This window comes from Fundulus heteroclitus, unplaced genomic scaffold, assembly GCF_011125445.2.
Source record: "Fundulus heteroclitus isolate FHET01 unplaced genomic scaffold, MU-UCD_Fhet_4.1 scaffold_535, whole genome shotgun sequence".
Lineage (NCBI taxonomy): Eukaryota > Metazoa > Chordata > Actinopteri > Cyprinodontiformes > Fundulidae > Fundulus > Fundulus heteroclitus.
In genome coordinates this window covers 1-21,019 of record NW_023396962.1, presented here as the reverse complement: position 1 = coordinate 21,019, position 21,019 = coordinate 1, and the positions used below count along the sequence as shown (strand labels likewise).

General features: G+C 39.9%; 1 protein-coding gene across 2 annotated transcripts; it reads right to left on the bottom strand.

Moving 5' to 3' along the window:
- Window positions 1-799: 799 nt before the first annotated feature.
- Window positions 800-15,419, bottom strand: LOC118561027 (metabotropic glutamate receptor 2-like). 2 transcript variants are annotated; one of them, XM_036132736.1, is made up of 5 exons: window positions 14,562-15,388; window positions 11,154-12,217; window positions 6,347-6,539; window positions 1,736-1,776; window positions 1,423-1,491 (listed from the first exon to the last, which is right to left on the bottom strand). In XM_036132736.1, the coding sequence occupies exons 1-4, from the start codon at window positions 15,265-15,267 to the stop codon at window positions 1,751-1,753; spliced, it is 1,989 nt and encodes a 662-aa protein (XP_035988629.1). In that variant the 5' UTR covers window positions 15,268-15,388; the 3' UTR covers window positions 1,423-1,491; window positions 1,736-1,750. The 2 variants fall into 2 exon arrangements, with proteins under 2 accessions (XP_035988630.1, XP_035988629.1); XM_036132737.1 differs by lacking the exon at window positions 1,736-1,776 and having other exon boundaries at window positions 800-1,491; window positions 14,562-15,419.
- Window positions 15,420-21,019: the final 5,600 nt, after the last annotated feature.

Below are 21,019 nucleotides of genomic sequence, written 5' to 3'. Positions count from 1 at the left end.
TAATAAAATCTCACTTTCTGAGTTGGAACAAGTTTGTTCGATGTTTTAATTTGGACCATAATGTATAACGATCCCAATGCGCGCGTGTGTGTATGGAAATAAAAGCTGTTATAAGACTTTTTGTTTTTCTGAAATCATTTTGAACAACAGTAAATTACAAGGCCTAACGCAGTGCAGCAGACAGCCTGTAGAAATAAATTTACTGTCAGACATTCAACCTTCTCTGTGAATGTGGGAAAGACTTGTGCTGTTTAAAATTTCTTCAATCAATAGCAAAGAGCTGAAGTCTACTACCAGCTTCTCTGCCATGGCAGATGAATAGATTAAACGGAGTAAAGTCTAAATGTAGAGGTTTTTAAAGCTGTCTTAAAACCTGCCATCAAGAAATACAATGAGGCTTTGCACTCTGTAAAAGAAAATTGTTAATTGGGGTGTAAAAGCAACAGACTTGCATGCAAGTGTAGAAAACCACATGTGGGGAGAAAAAGTTACTTTTTACTTATGTTAATTATATAAGAAATCCATTAACTTGTTTGTAATGCTGTTCAATTTACTAAGTGCATTATATTTGCCTGTTAATTATAAGTTGTCACAACTTGAATAATAACAGGATGGCTATCCATTTATAAATCCAATTTAAATGTATATTTGTAGAATATGTAGTATAATGTGGCCATAGAAGCCCAACTTGCATGATTAACTATATAGCAGCATTTACTGCACCCATGTGAAATAAGCCTCTTCATCAAAATAAGCCATGATGGATAGCAGGAGGGAAGAAAGACTGCTGGATCGCAAGTTTGGGTTTGAGTAAAATTGAGTTTTTAATTTAAAAAACATCTTATTTACATTAATTACAAGAAAGTACACACTTTTAATCTAGTCTACAGTAACACATGTCCTTTACAGCGTCTAGGTTCCGTCATTCACTACGGTTAGTCACACGTTTTGTTTCAACAGATGGGCTAAATTCACTTCAAAGCATCTTTTTTATTTAATTTTTTATTTTGACAATGTCTAAAACATCTAGATATATTCACAGCACTGTTAGGACTAGATAAGAACAGCATTTTGTATTACACTATTTCTTCACAACCACCCAGTTTCACAATAAGACTCTTTAAAGACAAGGCACAGTGCAGTAAATCACATCTATCTGTAAACCAATGGAGATCACAGCATTTAAAATCTATACAAAAAAAGGCTTTACAGTTGTTACATACTGCTCGGAAGCGGGAAACATTTTTTTTAGCTTTCACAGTTAGAGTTGCTCTGGTTGCTTGCCTGCCGGTTATCTCTCTGCAACACGGGAGATGTCAAGGGAAGGGGAAGGGGCCCCCGGTGAGACGCAGGCCCGCGTTTGATGGAAGGACGGCTGACGATGGGGATGGACTCCTGTGCTTTCAGAGGAACGTTTTCACAAAGACGACGTCGTCGAGTCCACCACTTCACGGCCGTTGCAAACTGCTGGCACGTAGTTCGAGGCTGATCCTGAGAGAATAGAAGATGTGATGTTAGCCAGGCCACATGTTTGGTTTTCTTCTCTCTCTCTACTGATAAGAAGCGAGTGTTTGAACCACAGATTAAAGCTGTGAGTAGAAAGGTTGGAAATGGGCATGAGGTACTATTGGACAGCTGTTAGGTTTTAGGATGTTTTTTGTTGTTTGTTTTAAACAGAGAACATTATGATTAGGTTGTAAATTATGAAACACAGTTTATGGGTTAATATATCCACCTTCGTATATTGTAGTTAAAATCCGACTCGGCCAGGCAGTCCTGTAAAATAATAGATTCACACGAAAATGAAAAACAAAGCTGGTCTATACAACAAGTACTTTCCAAAGTGAACCCTTGAACTGGACTGGGTTTTATCCATGAGGGCAAAGCTACTTTTATTTATTAAAGCAAAACCTATGAATGTTTTCAGTTTTAATAGTCTTACTAAAAATACTTTGTCCTAGGAAAGTGTTCATTTTCCCATTTTGTCACAAACTATTTTATTGAGATTTTACATGACTGACCAACAGAAATTGTCTAATTATAAAGTGGACGGCAAATGATAGACAGCTTTCAAAGGTTTCGTCGAAATGAAAACCTCTAAAAGGCGGTATACATTTTTATTCAGCCACCCTGAGTCAATACTTTAATACCTTATTAGGTCTTTTGGAGCATGTCTTTACCAGTTTTACACATCTTTGCACAACTTAATGTTTTTTTCTGTTCTTCTTTTCAAAAAGAGCTCAAGGTCAGACTGGATAGAGGGCATCTTTAAACAACAATTTTCAAGTTTTGCCACAGGTTCTGTATTACATTTAGCTTTGAACTTTGACTGGACCATTCTAATGTTTGATTATACTTTAAACCATTTCATTATACTTCTGGCTGTATGAATAGAGTCAATGTTTTTACTTTCCTAACAGCACCGTATCTTACTTATCTTAACTTATAGCTTCATATGGCCTTCTTTCATCAATTGCCTTCTTCTTTCCATTATTCCACAAAAGCCAGATTTTGTGGAGTCCAGGGCTAAAAGCTGTCCTGCCAACAGCTTCTACCAACCTGGTTGTGCATCTCTGCAGCTCCTCCAGAGTTGCCGTGGGTTTTCCACTGCTTCTTTGTTCAATGCTCTCCTTGCTAAGGCTGTCGGTTCAGCTAAGCAGCCGTATCTCAGCAGATTCACGGATGCGCCGCTCTCTTTTTCAGATGATGGACTAAACAAGTCCATCATCTTTGTACAGTCTTTGCACCGTGTTCCTTGGTCTGTATGATGCCACCTGTCACCGATGAGCTAAACCTCTGAGCTCTTTAAAGAGAAGCTCAGATGGGTTTTTGAAAAGTAGAACAATAAGGCAATTTCCTCTTTCCCAAGCAAAAATAGCAACACCTAGACAAATCAAAGTAAATAAATGTAATTTTCTTGAGTAACATTCAAATGTCTCTTTGTTTTTTTAACTTTTTTACCACGACATCTAAATCATTTCCACTGTACTGCACCATACCGCTATTATTAATTTTGAAAATTAAATTAAAATTAACTGTATTGACAATAAAGTTGCTTTTAACGTTACAGACTATAAACACAAAAAGCTACAGCAGCTGGATGAACGGAGCAAATCTGCCACCCAGAACCTCGTAAAGCGAGCTAATTAAAACACTATATCTCTCTTTTGTAATCTGCTGGGTAATTTCTCGGCTCGCTGACTGGCTGGGATGGACGCCTTTTTCGAATCTCTGCTTACTGCCTGGAAAGCCTTTATTGTTTGTCCAAACATTTCACAAATGAGGAGCCACATAATGAGTTTTAAGTGCTGATATAGGGGAAGTTTTTCCCGCTTTGAACGCTTTTTGTTCTGTGCTGAGATAAGCCTTTCTTTCATTGGCTGTGACTTCCTTGCAGATATTCTACATTATACTTTTTACTGTGATTTGCAGAATGTGTCTTTTTAAACAAAACCCTGGTAAGACAGTACCACTAGTGTTCCCGAATAAAGTGTCCTAACTTTCAATGCTGGGGTTGTTGTAATTATCTATAGTTAATACTAAAACTGATTTGTCTCCAAGTAATTTGTTTTAGTCAAAATGTTGGGATTAGATAAATGTGAAAATAAAAGGAATGATTTGTATGTGATTTATTCGGCATGCCACTGCTAGATATGTTGTTATTTTGTGTGTCATGATGAAACAAGCAGGCTTTTTGTTCTGTAACAAAGATACTCTGTGACAATGTATGTTGCCTTTTACAGACATGGTTTAGCTTTAATTGCGTCTTCATTGATTTGCTCTTGTGCACCAAGATGTCAGATGACAAATCATGTCACCGGTTTTGTATTTGGCCAAGAGAAAGTGGTGCTCATCTTTTTCCAGTTTAGTTTCAAATGTTTATTTCAAGTAGGAAAAATTCAGGTTGAGATTGCATCAGTCAGCTTCAGATTAAAAAAGACATCATCATGTCGTAATTGCATAACGTTTCACCCGCAGAACATTGCCAAAAGTAGAAATATCCAGGGAGCTGCGCCCCTTGGCGGGGTGTTATGTGTGTGGGTGCTCTGGCCACACTGGAGTGCTGGGCTCCTGTCTTTGGGCCTATGGCTCCTGAGGATGCGTCGGGCTCTGTTGGGCATCCCTCACCAGGCTAACTCACCAGAGGGTTGGTAATGTGCCCTACCTACCTTCTTCCTTCTGGGTTCCAGCTGCCACGCCCAGATGCCAAGGGTGCCAGGGGTGCCAGGGGTTGGTGCGGACTATGGTCCTCAGGGGGAACGGGGGGACTGGTTACCAGGGTTAGCTTACACAGCTGGAGACAGTGGTGTAACTCCCTTATACTGCACATCACACCCTGGAGCTTTTTGACCTGGGAGCTGCATCTCAACCTATTGCTGCCCTGGGTGATGCCATGTGTTTTGTCTGCCTAGGACTGCTGCGTCCAATCCGGAGCCGTGCCCGCCTGTCCTTTGCTGCTCTTGGTTTGCAGGCCTTCTACTGTTCTCTCCACCCTCACAACTGTTCACCTCCAAGTGACAAACCAGCTCATATGCACCCACTCATCACATTTATTTCTACACATACACTCACCCACACATACACCACGCACCGACACACAGTCCAAATAGTTGAAGGTTATTATTGCAGCAATGCGGCCTGCCTATTTTGATGCTGGATTGAGTCTGGATTTAATAAAGTCAATCACAGAATTAGGAAATTGCCTTGAGATATCCTTTTTGCAGAGCAAAAACCGCCATGGCGTATGTAGGCAGCCAGCTTCTCTACACGGTATGCCTGAAATGCTGTCACAGGACAGGTGAAAAAACCAAAAGCAATTCTGCATTATCAGCAATTATAGCTGGCATTGACTTAATGTTATTTCTCTGTTCTTTTCTCTCCGTAGAAGTCACATTTGGCCCAGCAACTGTTCAGCTGTTATAGCCTCCTAAAAGGAGCCATTATTGTACTATCACTGCCTATAACTACATGCTTTCAGTCTATAAATGATAAACTCGATTCAGTCTTTCTCTGTTTAACCCTGTCTCTCTGCTGGAGCTATGACTGGGTATCTACTCTTGTTTTTTACCCCATAGTTTTAACTTCAGACTCAGAGTTTGAGTCAGAGTTATATTCTTGTTATAAAACAATAGTTTCTTTCCACTGTCACCACATGCATGCTAAGAAGAGGAGTTGATGAAAAGTTGGACATGCAATAGACTGTCCACTGTCGCTATATGCTCATCCAGGACAGGGGATTGCTGCAAGTTTAATAAGTTGATGCAATTGGCTGGCCTTCTTTATATGTATATAGCAATCTTTCCCCGTTGGGACAGTTTGTAGCACTGTTGCCTGGCAGCAAGCAGGTCCTGGGTTCAGATCTCAGCTTGTAGTCTTTCTGCATGGATTTTGTATGTTCTCCCCATGCACATGTGGATTTTCTCAGGGTACTCCAGTGTGTGTGTGTGTGTGTGTGTGTGTGTGTGTGTGTGTGTGTGTGTGTGTGTGTGTGTGTGTGTGTGTGTGTGTGTGTGTGTGTGCTGGAGATAGGCACCAGCCTCCTGCAAGCCTACAAGGATAAGTGGGTGTAGATGATGGATGAATGTTATTTTAACCAAAGTCAAATTGGAATGTATATTAAATATAAATCTGTCTCTCTATCTGGTTTGATTTAATTTCAATTTTTGTACATAATTTTAATATATTAAGTGCCTTGAAACGACATTTGTGAATCTGTACTATATTAAGAATTGACTTTGAATTCAAACAATGGATGTTTACTTTTTTCTTGCAACGTTTGTCAAGAGTTATACTATTTTTTATACTTTAAATTATTGCCAATTACATTCAGTTTGTGGAAACTAAAATTATATGTTTTCTTTAGTCTAACAAGCATTTTCTTTGGAGTTTAATAATGACATGTATTTTTGTGAAATATAAAATTTTCCTTGTTGCTGACAGAGCAGTGAGTCCCTCCCTCATCTTTACTTTTTCAGATTTGTTTCCTCTGTAAAAACAACAAAAAAACAACCATACTCATTTATTTAAATTTTAAATCGGCATATAGTAAATGTTCACAAATTGAACTGAAGTGGATTATTACAAACACGTGATCAAACTGCATTGATCCATTCGGTTTTTATATACAATACACTTTATACCTATTGAATTGAGAATAGGAGCTGTATAAATGAACTGAATCCATACAACAGGTGTTTGTCTCTACATTAGGCGTGTGCTTCTGTGCTATAATAAAAGGAAATGTAAATTATTTTGCTCCCTTTAAAACATTTAACACTTTTCACAAAATTTTTTGGGAATTGACTGTCTCACGTGTTACCTTGTTCAGTTGTGTGCACGTTTGTACCTTTTGAGTAGCTGGAGCTGGGCGCTGAGGCGGTCGTCGAGACGGTGGCACTGAAGCGGTTGGTTGTGACTCTGAGTGTGGCCACGTTTTTCTGGGGCTGGAACAGGATGATGTGGATTTTGGGGGCAAAGAGGCAGCCAAGAACCACGGAGCCGCTCAGGCTGACGGAGATGCACATGGTGGTGGTCTGCACCTGCACAGACACGGAGGATGTGTGAGAAATATCAACCTGCAATCTGTCTTCAAAAAGGCTGGTAAAGTTTGTTCAAAGGCATCGCTCCGCTCACACAGACACACATTAAGTACACACAGGCCTTTGATCAAATCTGCTCACTTGTAAATTTTATTTCCTGCTCTGGTTGCTCACAAACTTTTTAATCCAATCCCTAGGTCTGCGTATCACCCCTTTGATAGCTTACCCAAAGGAACACATGCAATCTGTTCACTTCCAAGAATCATTTGTAAAAACCAAACATGACCTGAATGTCAAAAGCATCTTCGGTATGAACATATGGAGAAACCAATCAGGTGATTACCAGAAGATGCCTCTGCAACAACCATTGCGGTGATTGTTTGGAAAATAACAGGTGGTTTTCCGTCAAACCTCAAATGCTTTAAGTAAAACGCGACTTATTTTAACGGCAAAACACGGAAACCTGCTATGCACTGTGTGCCAAATAGTTCATATTCCTCAGTGCTTTGTCACACACATTTCCATATCCAATTATGGACGAGCACGAGGTCTTCAATTATGTATGTTAGCAATTCTAATCATGGATTTGTACAGTATGTGCATAAATACAGGGGCAAGAATGAGGGGAAAAAAATTTAATCTGAGCACAGCTGGCTATCCCAGACAGTCTGTTGATTTGTTAGTCATATTTCAGCAGCTAAATTGAGCCAACTGCTGGGGTCATCTTTCCGAGCTCCATCTCTTCCCACCCCACTGGTTCCCCCTGCAGTCCAGGAACTTATATTTGCAGAACCGCAGCGTGAGATGAAAATCCTCTCCAAACACACAAGCACAACAAAGGCACTGCTGAAGTTGGGAAAGTTGTTTCAGATTTTAACTTGCAAATAGTAGGAGAGCCACCATTACACCACTCCACACTTTCTGTTCTGAAGTATTTGTTGTGAAAAAGATAATTCATGTTAATAAACAATATGGTGTGAAACCTGCTTTGTTGCTGGTATTTCAATGGTAGAGAATGGGTCAGTCTTTTTACTGATTTGACCAAATTTTTAGATTTTAGATGTCTCCATTTGCCATAAATGTTTGCCCCAAGTTATGTGGGAATTGGGAATTCTCATGGCTTTCTTTTAACAATGGCAATCTATATACTACTTTTCAATAAAGGCCTGATTTGTGTGGTACATGAATAATAGTTGTCCTGTCAACAACTTATCTCCAATCAACTGTGTATCTCTGCAGCTCCTCCAGAGATACACTATATTGCCAAAAGTATTCGCTCACCTGGCATGACTCACATATGAGCTGTAAGTGACATCTCATTCCTAATCCATCGGGGTTCAATATGACGTCAGTCCAACCTTTGCAGCTAGAACAGCTTCAACTCCTCTGGGAAGCAAGGTTTAGGAGTGTGTTTATGGGAATTTTTGACCATTCTTCCAGAAGCGCATTTGTGAGGTCACATACTGATGTTGGATGAGAAGGCCTAGCTCTCAGTCTCCACTCTAATTCATGCCAAAGGTGTTGTACCAGGTTGAGGTCAGGACTCTGTGCAGGACAGTCAAGTTCATCTACACCAGACTCTGCTATCCATGTCTTTAGACCTTGCTTTGTACACTGGTGCTCAGTCATGTTGGATGAGGAAGGGGCCGGCTCCAAAATGTTCCCACAAAGTTGGGAGCGTGGACTTGTCCAAAATATCTTTGTATGCTGAAGCATTCAGAGTTCCTTTCACTGGAACTAAGGGGCCAAGCCCAGCTCCAGAAAAACAGCCCCACACCATAACTCCCTTCCACCAAACTTTATACTTTAAACTTTATACTTGGCACAACGCAGTCAGACAAGTACCGTTCTCCTGGCCACCGCCAAACCCGGACTCGTCCATCAGATTTCCTGATGGAGAAGCGTGATTCGTCACTCCAGAGAACGTGTCTCCACTGCTCTTGAGTCCAGTGGAGATGTACTTTATACCCCTGCATCTGATGCTTTGAATTGCACTTGGTGTTGTCTGACTTGGATGGAGCTGCTCGACCATGGAAACCCATTCAATGAAGCTCTTTGTGCTGTTCCTGAGCTAATCTGAAGGCCACATGAAGTTTGGAGGCGTGTAGTGATTGACTCTGCAGAGAGCTGGCGACCTCTTCGCACTATTCACTTCACCATCGCTCCATCAGTGGTTTACCACTTCGTGGCTGAGTTGCCGTCGTTCCCAAACACTTCCAGTTTCTTATGATACAGCTGACAGTTGACTGTTAAATATTTAGGAGTGAGGAAATTTCACGACTGGATTTGTAAAAACACTTCTGAAAAGAAATGTATATAAATTCCATCTTGACAGCAATTTATTTGAAGCCTTGTTAAAGTACTGTTTTTAAAAGCAAAATGAATACCTAGGGAATCTATTTAACATAAATTATGTGAATATTTAAATACCTGGTTTACAAATGGCAGAATCTTATTATGTCTACAGTGATCACAGTGAATCATACAAAAGGCACAGAATTTTTTTTTTTATTTGAATAATTCACACATCCATGGTTGCTTTCATAAGAGAATTTGAATATTTTCTGAAAAAACTGTTTTTTTGTAATTCGGGGAGCAACAAGCCACAAACATTTCCAAGCAACCCAACTCTTAACTGAGGCCAGTTATTGGAGCCTATTTATTACTTTTATAAGATGGAGCTTTAAGTTCTTTGCTGCAGTTTCATACCTCTCACTTCTTTTAGTATTATTCAGGCCGAAGATGTAGCTGATAAAAGGTTCAGACGACATCAGCACAGGTGGCTATTGGTTTTCATGTCGGTTGATGATTTGATTACGACTGACATGAAAAGGCTGAGGTACCCCATAATGATAGACAGCCTGTGTGATCTCTCATCCACCCCCAACATCCCTTCCCATCCTGTTTGCACAACAAAGGCCTTGATGCACACCTTGACCAAAACGCTGTGGCAGCAGCCTTGGGTCGACCTCAGCCTTCAGCACTCTGCTCATGTGCGCTGTCAGTTTTACACACTAATGTTTGCTGTTTTTATTATGACTTACCTCTGGGTGACTTCATGTGAGGAAAACAATTATGAGGATCATGCGGCTTGAAAGAAAATTATTCTAATTTGTGTGCTGCAGTAAAATATAGGGTAGAGATTCAGAATATATATACATACGCATTATTGTTTCTTGCGATGAAAGATAAATTTAACCCTTAGCTGTATGAACAGCCCCCTTCCCATTTATAGGCAGCCCTGGTAAATATATATATATATATATATATATATATATATATATATATATATATATATATATATATATATATTTTTTTTTTATTAAAAATAAATTAGTCTAATATATAAGCATAATCCCAATCTGAATGTAAGTAGAAAGATTAAACTACTGTGTTTTTTAAAAGATAACACAAGACAGCATGTCATTCCAGTAAGGCAGGTGTTGAGGTTCATAAATCCAAAAATGGTTGTATAAAAATAGCGACTTGCCTAAACTAGACCATTTCTATGACCAGAGCAATAATTAAGTTGTTCAAACCAACTGTAACAGTTACAGATAAGGCTGGGTGGGGACTCATGTTTCCCATTCAGCTTCTCATTGTGAGCAATATGCTGAGGAATGGGGAATAATCTGCAAAGTTCATATTTGTAGAACTGCAGCAAATTTTGCAGTCTGCAATAAAATATGAATTTATTTTAAGTCATTATACAAGAGATGTTCCAATCCACCAGTCAGAAATGGGAATCTGACCTTTTTTTTTTCTAGATTGACTCTCTATAATTGGCAGGTCAATACTGAAAAGTAATTTTGTTTTTGTTTGTTTTGTTTGTTTTTGAAGCACTTTTTTGTGTTCCCAAAAGAATCTGATAAAACTCAGGAACACATGCTTTGATACATACTCTGGAATAACCCTGTAATTTCTGCATTTTCTTCTTAATTTAAAACTACCTCGATCAAGGAACACGGCATATATTTGTGTTTAATATGGATTCAGCTGGCCTGTGATGTACTGGCGACCTGTCAGGTGTGCACCCTGCCTCTCGCTCAGTGACTGCTGGAAACATGCACCTGCCCCGCTATGACAGACACTGAAGGTTAGACGTAGTACGCAGGCATGACCTCAAATAAAACTAGAAATTGGCATCAGTACGATTGGCACATCTCTACTTTTTGCTTTTCTTAATCACGTGCGCCAACAAATGTGGAGAGCATTATGTGTCATCTTTTCAACAACTGCTACAAGCAGCTAAGTATGAGTTTAAAATCAGGGGAGGGTGCAAGTAAGCTTATCAGTTTAAAAAAAATCATTGTTTAATTGACTTGTTGATATATTTATGCTGCATCTGTCTCCAGACTCTTTGTTCTTTTTTTTTTTGAAAGATCATTATGTAGGCATGAAAAGAAAACCTCTCATGAGTCTGGGCGCTGGAGATCAAATGCAATGTGCACGCACAGTCTTCCTCGACTAATTTAGAGAGATTAACGCACAGAGATTAAAAGATTTTGTTGAGATCCTTTCACTAAAGTGCTCTGCAGTAGCTTCAAGAAACCCAGATCCTAAATACTTCATTCGCACATCTGAAAAAAAAAATAGAATTGCATGCATATTTACCCTGTAGTCACTGGCAGTGACATAGAATATGGGCTGGAAAGCCAGCCAGATGATGCAGGTGGTGTACATTGTGAACCCAATGAACTTGGCCTCGTTGAAGTTTTCTGGGCACTTCCTCGTCTTGAAGGCGTAGACCGTGCAGAGGATGATGAGGACGCAGTTGTAGGTGAGCGACAGGAGCATGCTGCTGTCCTTGCTGTTGCACTTCAGCGTGACCACGTTCCTCCTCTCTGCGGTGATCTCCTTCCGAACCCCGGGCACCTCCACCAGGAGCCAGATGATGGCCACCAGCAGCTGGCAGGAGATGAGAGCGCTACATATCACCACTTGGGAAGCCGGGCTGATGAAACGCGGCCGCTGGGCTCCATCTTTCACCCCGCTGAAGATCCGAGCAATGCGGTTGGTCTTCGTCAGCAAGGCGGAGTAGCACACGGCAAAGGAGGTGCCCAGTCCAAGTCTTCGCAGCGTGCACACAGCAGTGGACGGCTTCGCGATGTAGATGAAGGTTATGCTGTAGCACATCAGCACTCCAATCAGGAGGAAATAGGACAGCTCACGTCCACTTGCTTTGACTACGGGCGTTTCGTTGTGCTTCAAGAAAATGCCCACAACGGTCAGAGTACACATTATGCCGAGGCAGGAGATGGTAACAGGCCCGATAGCCCAGGCGTCCTCCCAGCGGATGTACTCTTCAGGCAGATCGTAACACCCGGTCAAATTAGCCAGCGGCCACTGACCAAAGCTGCAGTCGGCGCAGGTGAACTCATCCTGCAGGTACTGGTAGGGCTGGCATGGAATACAGATCCAGCAGCACACGTCTCCGGGCTGCATGCTCTTCACCTCATTCTTCCTGCATGGATCGCTACACTGGGAGGTCGGGGGAACGAGGCCACGCCAAGGCACCACGCTGGTGTTCAGGATCAGTATCTGGTCCCAGTAGCCGACTTTCTTGTATACAAACTTGCCTTCCTCCTTGTGGTAGTGAAATATGTTGTAGCGACTGATGCTGTCGCCTATTGAGTCGAAGCGCACCATGCTCTCTGTGTCCACGGGTCTGAAAGGAGCTGGTGGGAAGCAGAAAGACAGCGATGCCCAGAGTCATTTTACAGTACTGCTAAACATGCAATTAGAGTGTGATTCATAATTCACTGTGTCATTGCATTTGCAATTAGATATGATTCATTGTTGTTCAGAAATACTACATTGTCTGTTTCAATTTCTAAATGTTTTGATCACAATCTGAAATGCAAATCTTGCTGTGAATCTCTGGTGGTATAAAAATGGCCCGCTCTTTAGGAATGCTGTTTTGTAGAAACAAAGTATCACAGTTGAGGCTTTCTGTCTTACATTATTGCTTTTTGGCAGCAGAAGAAACACAAAGAGGGAAGTTTCTTCTTCATATTTCAAAAGCTTGAGCGATAAGTGTTTGATATTCACCAGGACATCTGGCTATTTACATACCTTATCCATCTTAAACCTCAATCCTATGATGCATTATGGAGACTTCCTTGCTGCTGCTTCTTTATTTGTAAGTAAACAGTCTCTAGCATTATAGATACAGTTAAAAATAAAATGTACGAGCATAAATTCTTACTCTTTAAATGATATAATATGGTCATTCTTGTCTCTTCGTGTTTCGAAGATTGGGGCATGATTGAAGACATGCCCTCTTGTACTGTATATTAATATATTTACCTGCCTACTACAGTTCACTATTACAACCTGTACAACTCATTACTATAACCTTTACAGCTCATTACTGCAACCTGTACAGCTCACTATTACCACATGCAGTTCTCACTACTATAACATGTACAGCTCACTACTAAAACCAGTACAGCTCACTACTACAACTTGTACATCTCACTACATACCAAAACAAACTGCTTTGCAGCAGCTGTCGCTGTTTATCGGTTTTTATATAGAAATAAATGTCAGGGATCTGTAGGTGTTGTCTTTGTGTCGTGGTTTTCTCTCTCTTTGAGCTGCATTGTTCGCTGGATAGCGGTGCTGAGTGGTGTGGTCCCGCCCTGCTGAGTTTCATCAAGCTCATCAGCTGGAGTTTGAGAGGAGCTGGTTGCCGATCATTTGACCTTTGAGTGTCAACTTCTCTAGTCTGTGATATTTTTTGGCTCGATCTCAAAAGTGATTACCTGGCTTTTTGCTGGCCTCACTCTCTGAATTTTCCCAAGATTACTTTTCAGGTTCCCTCATAGGATCTTCTTAGTTAAGCCTTCTGGATTCGCTGTTCAAATGTCCTCAAGCCATAATCTCACAGACAGCTTCCTTCTACAACCGGCCCTCCAGCCGCCACCATTTACTCCATACTGACAACCAGCTCACCTCATGGACCAAAATCCCAGGAGTCTGCTCACTCCTCGCTGGGTCTAATCAATCTACTTCAGACCAGTAAGATCAACTCACTGATTCACTCACCTCAATGTTTATTCACTCAGCGCGTCTCTCACCCTGTCTCTCACAGTGATCAGTCTTCCGTTATAAAGGAACCATGCCTGGATGGCACATTTCCATTCCCTTATATTTCAAAAAGCCAGTTAAACTTTGATCATTGTCTCCTGAGAGTTTTCCTGAATGTGGGTCGGAAGTCTCCCTGAAAACATGACGCTAAGAGTATGAAGAGTACGCCATTATATGTTCAAAAGAAATATTGAATCATTTATGATTTTTGGATGTAAAATAAAACATTGAATTGTTCACATTTGCAGCAATTTACTTGTCTGCATTTTGCATCGTGCCTACCGGCTGTTTAAGAATAATAATTTTCAAGATGTGCCTTTTAAATGTGGAACAGTGCTGACTTGACTTGTCTGCCCAAAGCTTCAGCAATCTTCTCACGATAGAGGAGGAAAACTGGGTAGTCGGTGTAGATCCAGTTTTGTGGAATAAATTAAGGAGCATCAGCTTAATTGTATCCTGTCGGATGATTTCTCCATCTGTGTATTTAAAATGATTTGGATCAACCACAAAACAGAAAAGCCCAACCCTAATTTCCACTAATATTTGCATAATTTGGAAAGTTGCAGAGAAACCCCACTTTTTGTGGCAATCAGCACGCTTCTGGTGTAATTCTGACCGGATCTTGTCAGAACTGATAGGAAACATTTTAATTGATCGGTATCCTGGCACTGAACCAAATTTGAAGCATAGAACAAGATTAAATACTTTTTTTTCAGAATGATCAAAGATAATTTAGGAACTACTAATCTGCAAGCAAAGTATAAACTGGAGGAAGCTGGAAGACCTGTCAACGTAACGGCATGCTCATTAATAAGTGCAGACCTACTTCTTGCCTGCATTATATTTTACAACTCATTGCTAAAATATTGCATTTGCACCTCGTTAGGCTGGAAGATTTATTTGTGCGCTTGCTGCCGGGTATTTGCTCACCTTCAAACTTGGTCTTCAGGATGAACTCTTTGTAGAACCTCTTGCCATTACCTGGTTTCATGGCGTCGCAGACCTTGGATGTGTTGGAGCACACGGCTTGCCTCATGTTGTGCAGAGCGAAGGCCATGGCGTACACGGCGTTCACCACAAACATGATCTTGGACTCCTGCTCGAAGTTTCCGTCTCGCAAGCTGTGTTCGCTGCAGCTGTGATCCTGGAGGCTGCAGCCGAACCGGTGCTCCCAGAACTCCTTAAACCACGGGTTCCTGGTGTTGGTGTACGGGTTCAGCTTCGTGAAATAGTCTTCGAACTCTCTGATCGGGTAGGAGGCCAGTTCAATAGTGAAGGCCCCATCTGCCGCCGACTCGCTCCCCCTCACCACGCTCTCCTGGGCTCCCCATCCGTCGCTGGCCACCCAGATAAACGAGGTGTTCATTCGTGCCGCGGAGGACAGCAGCTCGCGGGCGTCCTCGCTGCGGGTGAACAGGATGACCACCTTGGCGTTGGACTTCTGCTGAAGGGAGCGGATCACGTTCTCGTAGCCCTGCCGGTTCATGCTGCGGCTCACCTTGGCCGAAGTGGCGATGCAGATTTGGCGGTTGCGGGCCTCCTGTTGGAAGGCATCGATGCCGGTCTCGCCGTAGTCGCCCTCTGATGCTACCGTTGACACGTAGGTCCAGTTGAAGTAACGCAGGATTTCCGCCATGGCCTTGGCCTGGTAGAAGTCTGGGGGCACAGTACGGGCAAAGTAGTCATAGCGAGTCTTGTCACTGAGCTTCGCACTGGTGGAGGCATAGCTGATCTGAGGTATTTGGAACAAACGCAGGAGGTTGGCCACCTGGAAAAGAGGAAAGCTATTATTGATACTGCTTTTTTTTCCTAATTTCTAAACACTTTAATTCGTCCACAGAATATTATGTTGCCACCACTATGTTTCATAGGGACAATGGTGTGCTCAGGTTGATTTGAAGTGTTAGTTTCGGGCCATATATACATTTTTTTTACACATAGGCCAAAATAATTAGGTTTCAGGCCATTACATAAAACCAAAATAAGCTACATCAAAGTTTGTGTTTGAAATCTGACCAAAAATCTCAAAGCATCTGAATACTTTTGCCAGTCACTGTGTCACAAGGATCACCTATCCGGTAAACCAAAGTCAGGGTATGGGAAAAAAAAATATTGAAAAGTTTACCTAGTATTTGGTTTAAAACATTTTACTTAAAGCTATAGTTGGTAATCCTGTTCAGAAACACTTTCTGTTGTACTGGGTGAAATTGTCCTTCCACCCTGAGAGTAGTAAATAAAAATAGACTTATGTGAGGACTGTAGAAACTCTGCCATTCAGTGCACACTTCTAGTGTTTACGTATCCGGTTAGCTTCCATTCGTTGTAGCTCCACTTCTCTCACCGTAAACTTTAAAAATAGCTGAGAGTCACATGAAGCTCAGAAGAAACAAATTAGACCAGAGTGGATTTGGGAGATGTTTTTTCACACGTCCCCCTGAGAAGTGGAAGAGCAAGGTAAGACAGTCTTACGTATGCACAGTTATTCAAAAAGGGACTTGGGTGTTTCTTATTTACGTTTCCGGAAAAATCGCACTGTACCTTTAATTAGTTTATATTACAATAGGCTGGTATTTTGGCTAAAAAGAGTCACCTCTGAAGTATACATAAACGTGTCTATTATTTCTTAAACCATTATAGTATCTAGTTGATAAATTAAAGTTAAAACTCAATGATCTAACAATGGATGTTTTTGGTACAAAAACATACAATATGTCTAATTCCAAACTTATATACTACCTTTGTTATTTTATTTTTTTTCAATATCCTATGTAGAAAAAGATGAGTACTTGTTGAAAAATCCTGCAGTCCTGTCGCTTTCATCGTGTCTGTGGCCTCCCTGACCAGTTTCCATCTTGTCCTTTCATCATCGTGGAGAAAGATCAAATTCTTGTCATGTCTGGTTTGTACTTTATTTTTTCCAATTATCCGTCTTCCCTGTGTCATGCAGCACTGAAAAAAAAAATGCTTTGGATCTACTTAATTCAGCAGTGGACATTGGTTGCACAAAACCCTTTGGCTTTTGCAGCAGCATATAATGTGCTAATTCAAGATGAGTTGGTCACTTCAACACAACTTAATCACTTCCCTCCAAAACTATTGAATAATCAAAACTGAGGGGCAGGGTTTAAAGTAGTAGGACATTGCTGATTTTGATCCTACGACTTGTAGATTACTACAAGTGTCTTCTTACCCTGTGAGCTACCTGAAGAGTACATGGGTGAGGAGAATATGCTTGTGTAGACCAAGCACACAACTCACATAAACCAACACTGCATTCTGTGCGACCACGGTAACAGAGTATTTCAGGAAAATTCATTTCTCTCATTGCATTAATTTATTATGTAGTACCTACACAATATTATTACATTCTACCAAGAACATGCAACAAAAAAGTTGAATCAACATGATATGCTTAGTTTGATCCAAAAAATGCAAGTATGTTTGTTTTTTGTCTTCAGTCATAGTATCTACACCAGGGGTGTCAAACATACGGCCCACGGGCCGGATCCGGCCCGCCGAACAATTTAGTCCGGCCCTGTGGCTAAATGCATTATCATAATAAAAAAAAAAAAAAAATGTATTTATTTATTTTTATTTTTTTTTTCAGTGTCCTGTCTGGCAATGTGGCAATAAGATGCCAGAAAGAGCTCATCAGATTTGACTTTCACAAGTGGACAAGATAAAAGGAAGAGAATGATAAAACAATTATTGAAAAAAAACATGTACTTCGTTTAATTGAAAATATACAGTTCCTATATTGTCCACGAGGGGCACTGTGTTTTAATTAGCAGATTAAGCTTCAGGTGTGGAAAAATTCAAATCATTTCTTAATTTTTATCTGTTTGATGTATTTTGTCATGCAGGACAGTGTTTTTAAGTTCCAAAAAATGTGAATAAATGTTTTTCAACATTGTATAATCACTGTGATCAGTTCTTATGCATAATGCACTGCAGTAAATGTTTAACTGAGTAAAAGTATTGTTGAAATTGCACAGACTTTTCTTAAAAACGCTGAGGTTATTCATAATATATTGTATAAAAGTGAAATTAACTTAATATAAAAATCAACAAGTCCACATGCATTAGTTCTATTTAATCTTGCAATGAGTTAACTCATGTGGCCCTCTTGAGATCAGATTAAGCTGTATGCGGCCCCTCAACCAAAATGAGTTTGACACCCCTGATCTACACAATATTATTACATTCTCTTTAAGACATAAAACAATAGTGTTAAAGTAACTAAAGATGCTTAAGTTTTCGTTTTTTTCAGAGTATGCACATAATGTTGTGGGTTTTTCTTTGCAACCTTTTCCCCACTGAGACCTTTTTGGAAAGGGTTTAGCTAAAGTGATGCAAAGCATGTCAGGAAAGTCTTATCAGGACAGCTGAACTCCATTTTAGATTGATCAGATTCATTACAACTGATGCTAGGGGTGCTGTCAAAAAGACAAAATGCTTAACCTGAATCAATTGTGGACCTTGTGGCAACTGGAATATTGCACCTTTTTTGTTGAGTATATTTATCAGGTCAACTTTTCTATATATAGATAAAGTATATCTACTATATATATGTTCATATATTCTATATTGAGCATGCAATATGGTGCTGTTTTAAGACGTTTTACCCATCTTTACGAGAGGTGACAATAAATAAGGCTTATGTTATATGTTAATGTATATCTACTGGCTGGTATTCTATTTTAGCTCCATGGCAGAGACCAGCAAAAATTACAGCTGTGATAGAGTGTTACTCTACCTTAAAGTTTGTGCGTGTGTGTGTGTGCCTTTGTGTGTGTGTGTGTGTGTGTGTGTGTGTGTGTGTGTGTGTGTGTGTGTGTGTGTGCTTCAGGAGGTGGATGCTATTTCTGAACGCCATAGCGGGCTCCAGAATTACAAATTACAATGGGTACCAACATAAACAAACTGGTTCCCTCATAAGGCTTTTGTCTGAGTATTTTATGGTTCTCCTTTACAGCCATTCTTCCAAATCAGGTAAGCCTTGTAAAGTGTTACCTTGAAATGTTTCTAGTCCTACCCAGACTAATATATTGTTTTGTATTGTGAGTTTTGTGGTGCTGTGGCCTCCAGGGTGAATAACAAATCTTTTTTTTTATTATATTTCTTAACCTCAGTGTGCTATCCATGTTAAACACTAACCTGCTTGAAATAATATATTATTGCATAGTTGAAAGAGGAAAATTTCTCAATTATGTTCTCAGTGTTATAGAGCCATGACAGGGAGGCAGTAAAAACTTGTCATTCTGCAGCAGACCTCATGAGACACAGTAAGTGATGAGGGAGAACCCATGGGCCTCAATATGGCTGTTCTCTCCCCCAAGCATCATTGGTATGCCTGGAGGTGTTTCCAAACAAGGCATCCCCACGGATCTAATGGAAGCTTCTACACTCAGGCTGAGTGCCATTCAGCTTCACTCGTTCTACTTATCTACATATACTACTCTATTTGCAGCAGAATTGCTTTTTTGTATGTGATTAATTCCCCTAGCTTGTTATTTAACAAACTTTTCCGAAGCATGGCATGTCAGATCAGTCAGACCACTAATTTTAAATTAACAACTATTGCATGCATTTGCCAAGAAACTCTCCTTAAATGTCATCAACTTATTAAATGAACTTTAGCAACTTTAATCAATGTGAGAATGTGAGAAAATGGTACCAATTTTCAACTCTGCGGAGGTTCAGTCACACTTTATAGTTATTTTTACATTCTGAATCTGATTATAATGATAAATGCAAGCAAAATGTTCAGTTATTATTGTGATCGCTTCCAATCTGCAATATGTTGGGGTTTTTTTTTTAGCTCAAAAAGATTTTTAAAAATCCAAAAAGTTTTTGGAAATGATTTATAGTCTATAAAACTCCATTATTTTTGGCTTTCTATAGTTATTATTGACTATGAATTGTTTTATTTTACAATTACCAGTACTAGTACTGTGCAGAATAAAACTGTGGAGCAATGTTATTTATTGAAATAAATCAATGTCCAAACATAAACATTTCAAATCATCATATAAACATATGGTAATTACTGGATATAACCTTTTAAAGTAGGCATGATAATAATGATAATGGTGATTTTGTTATTATTATTACTGCTAGTTTGGTGTTTCTATTAAATTTCAAGGAAATAATAGTTATTGCCACTGTAATTATACTTCAATAGAAGCAATATTGACGTGTAATACATAGTATATGTTAAATAGGATTGTGTAAGATAATATAAGATAAGGATAGATGTGTAAGGAGTGGTGATATATATATATATATATGTAAGTTTACACTTCAACCCGCTCCAAAGACTATGTAAATACTAAAGTTTCCACATTATGCTATAAGTATTCTTGTACATATAGAAAAAAATAATAAATGAAATTCAATTAAATTAAATGGTCCAATGTTGATTTGTCTTTCAACATAAACACATCTCAGGACCAGATATTTACATACAATGTGCAGTATACTGAGGGCAGCAGACAAAACTCTTCCTGTTTTTTTCCTATTTGCTATCTAGCAGAATAACGAGAGAGAATATTTCCAAACATTTTGCTTCATTTCTTCAAATTCAGGGGTCTCCACACATTTTCTCAGTATATGGTAGAAGTGACGTTAAACAGCACGATTTGTGTCAAACTGTTTGGATATTGTTCATAAAGTCGCTGGAAATAATTTGCTGGACCTTTGGCCCATTCCTCCTGACAGAACGAGTTTAGCCAAGTCAGGGTTTTTTTTGGCCCCTCTGCTCACACACGATTTCAACTCTGCCCGAATATTTTCTAAGGCGCTTTATGAAGGTCACTTCAAAACACTGACTTTGATTTCTTCAAGCCACTTCATAACTAACTTGACAGTATGCTTAGAATTATCTGGAACACCCATTTGTGCCCAAGCCTTAACTTCCTGGTAGATGCTGCTTCAATGTTTCCATGCAAATATTGACTTCTTTCTACACAAGCCATTTATTTTCTGATCTCCCTTCTGCAGCAAAACACCCCAGTATGATGCTGCCACTTCTCTAACCCCAATACTCCAATGTAACACTGGTTTTATGGATCGATGCTCAACTTTAGTTAATTGGACCGCAAAAATGTCTCCAAACATTTATGTCTTTGACCTTGAGTGCAAGCTGTAATAATGCTTCGTATGTAGCTTTTGGAAAAAGGGCTTCTTTCTCAGTGAGTGGCCTTTTAGCCCATGTTAGAGCAGGACTCATGTTTCTTTGAGTAATGACACTCTGTAACCAAACTCAAGCCAGCAGCTTCACAATGTATTTTATTATGCTATTACCATCTAATGTAGAACAGATTACTGGACCAATGTGTGCTTCTGTGCTTTTTGTCTGTCTTTGTTGTGTCTCTGCTCTGTCTTCT

Bases quoted from the DNA above. Each gene is read 5' to 3' on its own strand.
- LOC118561027 (XM_036132737.1), bottom strand. From the start codon at position 15,267: ATGGCGGAAATCCTGCGTTACTTCAACTGGACCTACGTGTCAACGGTA. The intron at 12,218-14,561 runs GTGAGCAAATAC...GCTTCCCACCAG, and splicing joins CCTGAAGACCAAGTTTGAAG to CTCCTTTCAGACCCGTGGAC. The intron at 6,540-11,153 runs GTAAATATGCAT...GTGTCTGTGCAG, and splicing joins TCACTGCCAGTGACTACAGG to GTGCAGACCACCACCATGTG.